This window comes from Micropterus salmoides, unplaced genomic scaffold (assembly GCF_014851395.1).
Source record: "Micropterus salmoides isolate LMB-PRFRI ecotype aquatic unplaced genomic scaffold, ASM1485139v1 Ms_hic_scaffold_1, whole genome shotgun sequence".
Taxonomy (NCBI): Eukaryota; Metazoa; Chordata; class Actinopteri; order Centrarchiformes; family Centrarchidae; genus Micropterus; species Micropterus salmoides.
In genome coordinates this window covers 49,585,702-49,598,231 of record NW_024040040.1, presented here as the reverse complement: position 1 = coordinate 49,598,231, position 12,530 = coordinate 49,585,702, and the positions used below count along the sequence as shown (strand labels likewise).

The 12,530-nt window shown below is 41.3% G+C and overlaps 1 protein-coding gene and 2 non-coding genes across 6 annotated transcripts in view; all 3 read right to left on the bottom strand.

Moving 5' to 3' along the window:
* The window catches only part of LOC119912814 (cadherin-20-like), a 101,599-nt gene that overhangs the window by 15,366 nt on the left and 73,703 nt on the right, over positions 1 to 12,530 (bottom strand). For all 4 annotated transcript variants that reach the window (XM_038732064.1, XM_038732050.1, XM_038732049.1 and 1 more), the window contains 4 exons: positions 9,701 to 9,837; positions 6,493 to 6,614; positions 5,916 to 6,033; positions 2,612 to 2,863 (listed from right to left, as the gene is read on the bottom strand). In XM_038732064.1, coding sequence (XP_038587992.1) covers positions 2,612 to 2,863; positions 5,916 to 6,033; positions 6,493 to 6,614; positions 9,701 to 9,837 — 629 coding nt within the window. The remainder of the gene's footprint in view (positions 1 to 2,611; positions 2,864 to 5,915; positions 6,034 to 6,492; positions 6,615 to 9,700; positions 9,838 to 12,530) is intronic.
* On the bottom strand, positions 4,320 to 4,391 carry trnae-uuc. The gene has a single exon. It is a non-coding gene; the product is annotated as a tRNA-Glu (tRNA).
* Positions 5,414 to 5,485, bottom strand: trnae-uuc. The gene has a single exon. It is a non-coding gene; the product is annotated as a tRNA-Glu (tRNA).

Sequence of the window (12,530 nt, the reverse complement as noted above, 5' to 3'; positions counted from 1 at the left end):
AAAGGAAGAGATCAAAACAGTCAGCATATCTAGAGTCGATGTTTTTTATGTACTTTCAATTGGAAGCAAAACATGCTTTTGCAAAGAAGAAGCATCTTAGGTTCTTATAGATCAGATGAAGTTTTAACTAATCATTTTGCTAATTGTTTAATGCATTAAAGCTGGGATAGGCAATTTTATTTCATTAACCGTTTACTATTTGTTAATTCTCTTTACATCCTGACAGAAATCAATAAATCAAATGCTCTGACACAAAAAGAGACAACAATCCAGTATCTGTGTCTGTCACAGGACTATAATAAGCAAGGCAATGAATGGCTGGCCAACCTGCCTGTCTACCTACCTGCACGCACTCTGCCCGTGCAGTCATTGCACGTGGAAATGTGTTTTGGGGGAGTGTATTTGGAGGGAGGCCTGAAGGCAGGCAGTCAGATTTTTCAAAACCTAGCTGTCTCTTGCTAGTTCTTCAAAGTTGCCTACCTCAGCTTTAAGTCATTTATCAAGAAACAACAACAAACATTCACTGGCTTCAGCTTCTTTCACATGAAAATATGCTGCTTTTCTCTGTTTTATATAATTGAAGATTGAATATCTTTGGGGTTTGGACTGTTGGTCAGACAAAACCAGCGATAAGATGGTATCACTGTTGTGAGAACTTTGCTGAGCATTTTTCACATTTTTTCTAGATCAATTTAATGACATTTTTTTTTTAATTGTTACTGCCTTCGTTTGAACACGTACACTGACTGTAAGGACTAAAGTTTAAGTTTGTCTGACAGGACCTGAAAGCTGGCATGACAACAGCCTTGCTTGTGCAAATGACGTTTAATGGCTTGTCTCACATTGGATAAATGCTTCATTACATGCCAAGCTTGAAGACTCGTGCATTGAGAAAAATGTCACGCAGTCTAGTTAGAAAACATTTTCCAGGTCAGACTGCACTTTAAATGTACTGTATGTAGTAGAATGTGAAAGTACTGAGGGCTAGCCTCGGGCAGCAGTGGGCCTTGATTAAAATCACTGCAGCACTTTGTTTTACACCCTGACCTTTCGGCTAGTGAGCGTGCTACTTTTAAGTATTTGTGAGATATCTCCTCTAGTCTAAAATCAACCTTGCAGCAGAAGCAGAAAATAAACACAAAATGTACTGCTCAGGTCAAACTAATGAATATGTCATCAAGATATTATTTCAAATATTTTATTACCTCAGAAGTGGCTGTTTTCTGAGCACACACTTACCACACAAGACCAAGATGTTAAAGGGGTGTGCAGCAGTAGAGGGAGTAGCGCACTTGAGTTTGTCTTGGGGCAAAAGTTTGTCTTAAACACAATAATCTCCTGTCCTCAAACTCAACACTTACGAGTAAGATATTCTCACTTTGAAAAGGGAGATACCACAGGAGCATTGATGCAGCCTGCTAAAGCCCAGTGTGACATAATGGGTGCAGGATTAAATATGGCTTTCTTTTTGCATCCTGGCAAAAGTCTAGCATTCATTAGCACCTGCTGCCCTGTAACATCCAACTTTATTTTCTCCTGAAGGCCTGTTATGGACCCACTTTATCTCTCCCTGCAGACCTGTAAATGTGAGCAAGAGGGCTCAGCAGGTTGACTCACTCTGCTCCCCCGAGAGGCAGCAATACGTTTTGCAAAAAATCTTCGCTCGCTGTGAATGTGAGCTTTGTTTTGAATAGAAACAACAATAATTCGGATTACAATGGATTTTTCAATGATGTTTGTTAAATATATCAAATATGCAATAAGTGATGATTATGCTTTCGAGTGTTTTATTAGATGATAATGTCACTGATAACAATGAAAACTTGTTCTATCTTGCCAGCAATTTTTAATTATATCTTAAAATGTTGTTTATTTTTATTAAGTATATTAATTAAATGTTGTTAGATAAGTTCCTATTGACATGCATTTTCATACATACATACTAATTCCATTGTTTTATTTCAAACTCTAGACTCCTAATTTTATAAAGTGTATTATAAACAGATAAAAAATTCAATCAAATCTTATCTCTTGCAGCCACCCGCTGCACAGAAATACACACATTCACGGCTACGCCACTGGGAGCTATCTTGCCCAAGGACACCTCAACATGCAGACTGGGGGAGCTGGGGATCGAACCACCGGCCTTCCAGTTAGTGGACAATCACTCTACCCTCTGAGCCACAGCCACCCCCTCACACTGCCACATACTTGTATTTCCTTTGCAGTATAACCGTGTATGTACTGTACCCAATAATAAATGTGTGTAGAATCCTATAGAGAAAAAAAAAGCTGCGGCAGTGACATTTGCCATTTCAGCTGGCAAACTGATGATCACTGGCTTGAACTGAGAAATCTGCTTTTGTTTGTATTTTCATAAAATCAAGGACAGATTGTCTGAAAAATGACTAAGAATTGTGAATCTGCCAAGGTTGCCATCATTGTAAACTGAATATGCGCTGTGCAAGAAAAGCTTGACAGGCGTAGCAATGGTAACTAAGGTCAAGCCTAAACCAAGGCTACATTTTAGCTGACACTATTTCAGATTAAATATCACAAAAGGCCCCTGGCTCCTCTCTGCACATCCTCACAGCAGCAGGTCATAACTCACCCAGCAGGACAAAGATGCAGGCCAGGATGGCGATGAGTGCTCCTCTGCTGAGGCTTGCGGGCAGGCTGTACGCCTCGGCGTTGCACGACATGACGTTGCCCTCCTGGTCACAACTGCACACGCGGATGGTCAGAGTGCTGGTGCTGGTCTGGACCGGCTGCTCGCCGTCAGAGATGAAGATGGGCAAGTAGAAGACGGTCTGGTCCTGCTGTGACCAGCCTCCGCGCCGCGTCAGGATCCACGCTGTGTTGTCTGAAAGAGACAAAGAGGTCAGGGAAAGGTTGAGTTAATGTATGTATATTTGAAATCATTTGCGCTAAGATCGCTTATTCTGCAACAGCTGACTTTGACAGATAACGGGGTTCAGTGTCTATTCAAGTTCATAAAACGTAACTGAATGAGCAGAGTCATGGGAGTTGGGGGAGATAGTGAGAATTAACGATTTGTACAGCTGTGAAGATGAAGTGATGATTGGTGCTTTATGAGCAATTTCATTCCTTGTTGTTTTAATACCTTACTATTTTAAATGTTCTTTATTCAGTTAACTGTAACTAATATTTTCTTTAGCTTTTAACCTCTTACATGATCATAGCCTTCCCCACACTCATCTTCATCCTTCATAATATTTGAATTAATCAATCCATTAAATTGACTAAAAACAGCGTTTTGTCTCAAATGTCAGCCTCAAAAAACAACCATGTGTAATTACAAACAACAACAATATGACCTCTGTGTCCTCATTGAGCTACACCTGAACGAAATAAATCACTTTCCTGTATTTTTCATATACCGGGAGTTGAACCCAGGCCACCTGGGTGAAAACCAAGAATCCTAAGCACTAGATCATACGGGAAAACTATACTTTAAGTAGAGTACTTTATGTTGAAGAAATATTGTGAGTCAGGTTCAGGTGTGAAGAGTTTTGGAGACTGATGAAGACTTAACATAGCATGGTTTATTGAGCCCTGGAGACAGTGCCAGCATGTGAACACGACAAATGCCAACACCAAATCTGAAGCATGACATCTTTTGGTCCCTTTTATGTTTCTGTCTTCCCGCTAGTGCCTGTAGGTTTTCACTATTAGCTCATCTTTAACCTAGAACAACTAATCTATCTGATGTTTAGACTCCAACGCTTCGTCATACTGGAATCTATTTTATTCCATGAGTTGGACTCTAATCTGTGGAGCCAGTGAGTTCTTGTCAACATTCTTGTAAGACTCAACCTTGTAAAAGTCCCAGAGAACACCGACATCTGCTAGCCTGACGCCTGAGCTACTGTCTCGACCTTCTCAATCTAACTGTCGTCTCCCTAACAAGGACAGTTACATGTGAGAAATAACTAGAGCTGGAAGGTCAGTGAACACTTGTGGGGTCAGCAAACGTCTCTAAGCTGGACCTGTCTTACCTAAGAATATTCTTTAACACTTTACACAGTGACCAGTCAATGAAGTTTAGGATGAAACGGGTGCTGATATTCTAGAGTGAATCAGTAAAAGCCTTCAGGGGTTATAGCTGGACTCTAACAGAGACTTGACAGACGGATAAAGGTGCTATATGTGACATTTTCGCAGCAGTTACAGTTCGGTACCTATATAGAGGTCTAATTACTACTGTGAGATGTAATTACAGGGTTGAGGTCTAACTTATACTGTGGTACGAGAGCGTAGGGGTGCGTAATGAATGCTAACGGAAATAAATTACACAGTTCCCATACCGGGAGTTGAACCCAGGCCGCCTGGGTGAAAACCAGGAATCCTAACCGCTAGACCATATGGGACACACAGTGCTTGTGCCACTCCATAGATGATTTAGTCAGATTTGGAGGGACTCTGCTAATTCCATCCATCCATCCATCCATCCATCCATCCATCGTCAACCGCTTATCCTGCATACAGGGTCGTGGGGGGGCGGAGCCAATCCCAGCTGACGTCGGGCAAAAGCCGGGGTACACCCTGGACAGATCGCCCATCTATCACAGGACGACTCTGCTAATTGCTTTCAGAAAAATGAAGAGGACACTGTTCTTCCAAAGCAAACTGGCTAAAGCTTTTAGAGTTTCAGGTGACGCTGACCACATAATCACAGCATCTTTTGTTGCAAGTCATCCCTACTCTTTCTCTTCCGTCATTTCCTGTATCTTATCCAGCAAAGGAAACCAATATCTGGTTCTTTGATTTAAAGATACAATCATGTGTTTATAAAAAAAGAGATAAGTTAGCTACAACACAGAAAACACAAGAGAACTATGCAAACGCAGGCACAGGGTAGAGTAGCGTAGCGTTTACTCGAAAGCTTCACAAAGAGATATAAATGTATGGTTAATGTAATTAATAAAAATACAACAAAGACCCTGTTTACACCGGGCATTAACATGTTTCTTGGGTGATCCGGTCGCAAGTACGTCAGTTCACACCTGGCATTAGAAATTTGTGTGTGGGCAAAATCAAAACAATACAGACTGGTTCCATTCCTTGTTCGAGGAATTGGACTCCATCCAAAAGAACCCATTTCATCTGTTCAAGCTTCTTCTTGTTGTTTTTGCATTTCAATATGACGCCGTTTGTGAGTGACGAGTACATGCTTCCTCTAACACAACGGACGTGAGTTCAGTAGGTGGTCCTTCAATGTAGCCCAGGACACATTTCTATACACACTGAAAACAATGTGGGCCAATCCGACTGACCACCTCCAAATGTGGCCTCAAAGTATTCATACCTTTACTTAGAGATATCCACTTGTGATTGGATCACTCAAGATGGACGTTAACGCAGGTGTAAAGAAGGCCAAAGATAAACATTGTTCCCATACCGGGAGTTGAACCCGGGCCGCCTGGGTGAAAACCAGGAATCCTAACCGCTAGACCATATGGGAGCTGTCCTCCTAGCTGAAACTGAGCAAAATCTAAATCAGAACCGGCCTTATTGTCAAGTAGGTTTACACATGCAAGGAGTTTGCTTTGGTGACTTGGTGCATAACAATAAACATAAAATATATCCATATAAAAATTGACAAGTTATACATTTCAGAGAATAGTAATAAAGAGTATGTGCAGTATGGCAGATAAAAGCACAGTTTCTGGTGATGTAAGATGAGAGAAGGATTGATTATTGTAATTCAGGAGTCCTCTTCCACAAGGAGAAAACTGTGAAAACTGATGATCTTTTGATCCTGCAAAGCAGTGCTATAATTAGACAATGATTTTCTGTCCACCTTTAACCTAAATGGGTATGTTCTACTGTACAGGCTAGAAAAACACAACCATCATGATATTTGCAGGGGAGGTGGAGAGTGTTTAATCTACCTTGGTTGTCTCTCAGGGTGAAGTTGGGGTTGTTGGCGACCTCCGGAGATAAGCTGTAGTAGAAGTGTTGTCCGCCCAGCGGCTCATCTGGGTCCACCGCCGTCACAGTTTGGATCAGCTGGATTACATCAACAGACACAGAGTTTTATCCCAGTAGAAGAAAGACACTAATTCAAAGTATAAAAGTAAGTATGAGAAGTAAAACCACTGAATAGCCCCGTTTAGTATGTTTAAGAGTAGATTATTATCTCTTTTACTGATTTATTCATGTGTAAGCAGCGCTTAACGTTGTAGCTGGTTTAGCTGGAGTTAATTTCAATATACTGTTGGGAGCTTAATCTATAACAAAGCATCATATTTTTGAAGATGATAATATATTTTGTATGTACATTTTTTATCGAATAAATGTAGTGGAGTAAAGTTTTTTATTTTCCTCTGGAGTTTGGTGAAGTAAAATGCACCTCAAACTTTGTATTTACGTATAGCACTTGTGTAAATGTACTTATTTCTGCTACTGTATCATTCTTCAGGCAGTCATGTTTAATGTTGTCGCATCAGACGTTTGGTGTCTCTGTACCTGCCCTGCTTTGGCGTTTTCACACACATAAGCCTCCAAGTAGTGCGTCAGCGAGGGAGGATTATCATTCACGTCCAGGACCTTAACAGCCACCGACACACTCGAGATCTGTGTGGGGTTATCTGCAGGAACACACAAACACATACAGTAGATGCAAAAATTGGTCAGAGGCTGTGAGATACATTGACGGAGTCTGATAAATGACTCTAGGATCCTGCTGAGTTCAGTTTGTGCGACTCTTAATCTTCCGCTCATTTACAGCAGGCCTGCGGCCCCTTTAGGGTTTCTCAAGCTTAGATTACAATACTATTATTCTCCATTACCAATCAGCAATCTGCATATCTTAACCAGCTGTGTAATAGGCAATAGAAATACAATTAGTGGGTAGTAACTACTTTCTCAGGTTTCATCACATGATCGATCAATCAATGGTGTGACTTTGGCTCTGGAGGTCGAAGCTCTGTGTGTGTGTTTGATGGTCAGAAAGAAGCACTTAAAACAAAAGTGCTGTAATTTTGCTGACGTTTCACGAGTGAAGGGAAGGCAGTGGTGTGAAAATCACAGAAAAAATTTATTGAGTTGCTTTAACAAATGACAGTTTTGTTCTATTGATCTTTCACCGAGAATGTGAAAAGGATGAGAGACGATGTTTGTAAAGGTAAGTAAGTTAGCAATTCTGTAGAAATCCAATTCCAGGAAAAATACCATGATATAGAGCAATGTAACTAATGTTAGCCAAGTTGTAGGGCAGCAAACTGTCGCTACAGTTGGTGCTGCGAAGGGTACAGGGGGTACAGGGTGCAGAGGAGTAACTTCATTACATGAGACGTTAACTTACTGGAATTGAGTGAATTACGCGAGTGAATTGTAAATTTAATGTTTTATTTCATGTTGCTTATTTACATAAGCAAATCAATCAGCTGTACTTTGTTCCAGCTAATTTCCCTCCTCCACACTGTTTCTGTCACATTTCTCTCTCTCTCCATCCCTTCCAACCTGTGTCCTCTCTTGCCCTCTCCATCACATCTATATTTAGCGACCATGCAAAAAGTGATCAAATTGGTCATTAATTAAATTACCATCTCCTTTTAGGTGTGTCTACCAAGCAAAGAGACAAACAGACAAACAAAACAGAGGGAGGGGGGTGAAGGTGACTTTCGGTGCCACCAGCTGTGTGCAGATCTGCAGGGCATCTCCTGCTCTACATTATGTAACTCTGCAGGTCTGTATTTGTGAAAGTACTTTATATTCACCCATCTGTTGTCAAATGTTTATTTCATTTAATTGTGATGATTAAAACTGAGAACTAATGGAAATCCCAAATTCAGTATTTCCGAAAATTTGAATATTACTTAAGACAAATACAAAAAAGGATTTTTAGAAATGTTGGCCAACTGAAAAGTATGAACATGAAAAGTATGAGCATGTACAGCACTCAATACTTAGTTGGGGCTCCTTTTTCCTGAATTACTGCAGCAATGCGGCGTCTGTGGCACTGCTCAGGTGTTATGAGAGCCCAGGTTGCTCTGATAGTGGCCTTCAGCTCTTCTGCATTGTTGGGTCTGGCGTATCGCATCTTCCTCTTCGCAATACCCCATAGATTTTCTATAGGGTTAAGGTCAGGCGAGTTTGCTGGCCAATTAAGAACAGGAATACCATGGTCCTTAAACCAGGTACTGGTAGCTTTGGCACTGTGTGCAGGTGCCAAGTCCTGTTGGAAAATGAAATCTGCATCTCCATAAAGTTGGTCAGCAGCAGGAAGCATGAAGTGCTCTAAAACTTCCTGGTAGACGGCTGCGTTGACCTTGGACCTCAGAAAACACAGTGGACCAACACCAGCAGATGACATTGCACCCCAAACCATCACTGACTGTGGAAACTTTACACTGGACTTCAAGAAACGTGGATTCTGTGCCTTTCCTCTCTTCCTCCAGACTCTGGGACCTTGATTTCCAAAGGAAATGCAAAATTTACTTTCATCAGAGAACATAACTTTGGACCACTCAGCAGCAGTCCAGTCCTTTTTGTCTTCAGCCCAGGCGAGACGCTTCTGACGCTGTGTCTTGTTCAAGAGTGGCTTGACACAAGGAATGCGACAGCTGAAACCCATGTCTTGCATACGTCTGTGCGTGGTGGTTCTTGAAGCACTGACTCCAGCTGCAGTCCACTCTTTGTGAATCTCCCCCACATTTTTGAATGGGTTTTGTTTCACAATCCTCTCCAGGGTGCGGTTATCCCTATTTCTTGTACACTTTTTTTTCTACCACATCTTTTCCTTCCCTTCGCCTCTCTATTAATGTGCTTGGACACAGAGCTCTGCGAACAGCCAGCCTCTTTAGCAATGACCTTTTGTGTCTTGCCCTCCTTGTGCAAGGTGTCAATGGTCGTCTTTTGGACAGCTGTCAAGTCAGCAGTCTTCACCATGATTGTGTAGCCTACAGAATTAGACTGAGAGACCATTTAAAGGCCTTTGTAGGTGTTTTGAGTTAATTAGCTGATTAGAGTGTGGCACCAGGTGTCTTCAATATTGAACCTTTTCACAATATTCTAATTTTCTGAGATACTGATTTTGGGGTTTTCATTAGTTGTCAGTTATAATCATCAAAATGAAAAGGAATAAACACTTAAAATATATCAGTCTGTAATGAATGAATGTATACATTATACAAGTTTCACTTTTTGAATGGAATTACTGAAATAAATCTAATTATATGACCAGCACCTGTAAATTATGTCAGGGGTTTTTAAAGTCTGAGACTGTGAGCCTCCCTCAGACAAATCTTGGGAAATGGTGCCCCCTCCACCACATCTTTAGTAAACTTGGTAAGTTTTGCTCAATTCCTGGATGCCTAAGGGATCATTTTCAGCCTAATATTGCTGTTTGACACAACTTCTGACTACACCAAATAGTTTTAAAAAAGGCTAAGGCATTTATTAGTTTCTGACTTTGATGGGGGAAAACAGTTCCCAAAAACTACTGTATCTCTGAACTCTCACATATGTAGGCTATTCTATGTGATCTCCTTTTGATAAGTAATGCAATAAATAACGTAATATTATTTCACTTCACCATTCACTGAGCCTCCCCTGAAACTGTTCGGACCCCCCCTAGGGAGGCCCGCCTCACACTTTGAAAACTCCTGCATTATGTCATGAGATGTCCCCACAGGGATAAGGGAACAAACGTGTGTGTGTGTGTGTGACATACTCATCTCCATGGCGAGGACTGTTATGTTGTGCCAGCCAATCTCCTCTCGGTCCAGTGGACGCACTGTCATCAGCGACCCAGAAGTGATTTCGATGTAGAAGAACTTCTCGGGGTCGCTGGACCTCTCGATGGAATACCTGGTGACACGAAATGACACGTGTCGTGTGAAGTATCTGCGTTGAATAAAGTGCACCTGTGTGTTTTTGGGAGCTTGTAATCCTATCTGAAGGGGAAAGCGTGCGCACATACACAGTCCAGCATGTGCACCGTGTGTGTGTGCGATAAGGCGGCAGGCTGGCAGCTTCTGAAGGCACAAGAAGAAGAAGAGGCTCCAGATAAGGCTTAATCAGTGTATCTGCCTCCTCTGCCAAGCTGACGCTGGGGATACACAAACCTGCAGCGTGCCGCCTTGGCTCGTCTCCTGCCACCGCAGGCCGTTTTCAAAAACACTCTTCTGAGAGCAACATGCAACAGCCAGAGAAGCAGGAGAATGTAGAGCACATATTCTTCCAGGCTGTGGAGCAGAAACCATTAACCATGAGGTGTCCTGTGTTGGAGTGAATTCTCCTGTAGTTGCTTCAGTCTCCTCTCACCTGGAGTTAAAGTGTGTATGATGATGTCTGCATCACACCAAATCACTTCCAACAAGGGGCCCCTTTACTGATTAGAGAATAATCAAAATGATGTGTTGTTTTAAGTCATTTACCGAGCAAAAGTGCCGATCATGATCTCTGTCCTGCTTCTAAATTGTGATTTGCTTGTCTTTTGTAAATTTAGACAAAATTAGCAAACTAAAGACACACCTTTGTTTTCTGAGACTGCCGCAATGGGGCATTTGTCTTCTAAAGATTTATGGATTAAACCATGACTGTATTAGTAAAAAGATCCTTTAAACAAGAAAATGACGAAAAGCAACATCACAGTTTTTGTTTGGATAAAAGGAGCAAACTAAATATGTAACCTTTGGGATAATCAGCACATTAAAGGCAATACGTGTAAAGTTTTTATGTGATTATAGCAGTGATGAGTGCAGTCTGTGTGTTGCTTTAAGCCCAGTCATGTGGATTAATTGTTTCATTTGTTCTTTTGTGTCTTCTGAAACTCGCTTCTGGCAACCTAAAGTTGAGTTACAACTCAGAATAAGAGAAGAGTAGAGCGTTTCTTTCTAAACTTCAGGATTCTCAAGATTCTCAAAAAGTTATAAACGTTCAGTCTGTCACAAATCTCCTGTGTATGTCCTGAGAAGAAATTCAAACTACAAGGTCTTCTTATTGGGCAGATCTCTCTTTCTCATCACATGTTTTGGCCTGCATGGTTTTCAGGGACATTTCTATCTTAAACTAAACCCGATTTTTAAAAGCTGACGCCTATATTTGAACAATAACTGATGTTTCACACTGAAGTTAATTCAGTCTTTCATGCTAAAGATGTGCTAGATGTGAAACTGTGGTTATCTTGTGAGGGTGGAATTATCTTAAGCAGCAGCTTTAAGCATCATGAACCACTAAAACTCACCTTTCAAAACCAGTAACCTAAATTTTTTGGACTTAGCAGGGTCCTTCTGACAAGATTTTACTTGAAGGGAACGTCTGCAACAAACTGAACTGTCTTTAAGTGACTAATTAACATACAAAACTCACCATTAATCGTATAATAAAAGACTGACATTGGCAAACTGATAAAATAGAGTCATTTTAGCAGTAGTGTGTGTGTGTGATGTCAGTCTGTAGGGTTGTTTGCAGTGTGTGTTTCGGACTATGTGCCAAAAGGGAACAGTCGTGACTGGCACATCCACGGCTGGCAAGAATCTCCCTGAAGGATCTCTATTAATATCACTCCTCCACAGTCATGAGGAGGGGCTACTGTGTGTGTGTGTGTCAAGTAGCAGGTGAAAGAATGTGTGTGTGTGGGCCACGTGCTTGTGTGGGTTCGGATATATCTGCCAGTCATGCTGCTGTCGGTAAAGGACAGAAAGATGTAAAATGGCAATGAGACAGACAGAGAGACTGAAGGTCACCTGCTGCTTGTTATCTGTCATCTGATGTTGTTGTTGTTGCTGCTGCAGTATCTGGCCTCAGCGCTTCACTGTCATCCTCAACTGATTCCTCAGCTATCTGCTGCTTGTGCTGTAACCCCCCTTATGCTCCACACCGGCTTTTTGAAAATCTCTCAGTGATTCACCGTCAGAATACAGCGCCAGCTCTGGGGATTCAGATTGGAGCTTTAGCTGCATCAGTGGCTGACTGCTCTGATTCCCTCTCTCTCTCCACGAATCCAGGGAGTTGGCGGTTAATTGTCATCAGCGGAGCTCCTCAAGCATCAAAGAGTTTAGAGCAGTGGTTCTCAACCTGGAGGCTGGGAATATCTAATAACATTCTCAAGGGTTAAGGGATATTTAAGGTGGTAGAAAATTCTCATGATCTTGAGATGTCATTTTAGAGTTTGGCATCAATATGTATTACAATTTAGTAAAGAAATTTAAATTTAGATACCAATAGCAGACAAACTATCTGGATGAGAATATCAGTTTTTGTGTATACTAAATGCAAAATACTAAATATACTAAAAACGTATAACAATGACACAGAAATTGAAAAAAAGAAACATAGAACCTTAAAAAAAAAAAGATCAAGGCTGTGTCTCAATTCAGGATCTGCAATATTTTTTTGCAATGCAGTGCAAAGATTGTGTACTCATAATGGTTGAAAAAAGTTGAGTGTGGAACACTCTTTTAACACACTTCTCACCCTCAACACATCTTGGCTACGTAGCGGAATGGGAGGGACAACAAACCTATTTTCAAACTTGTGAAAACGGAGGCAGAGGAAGC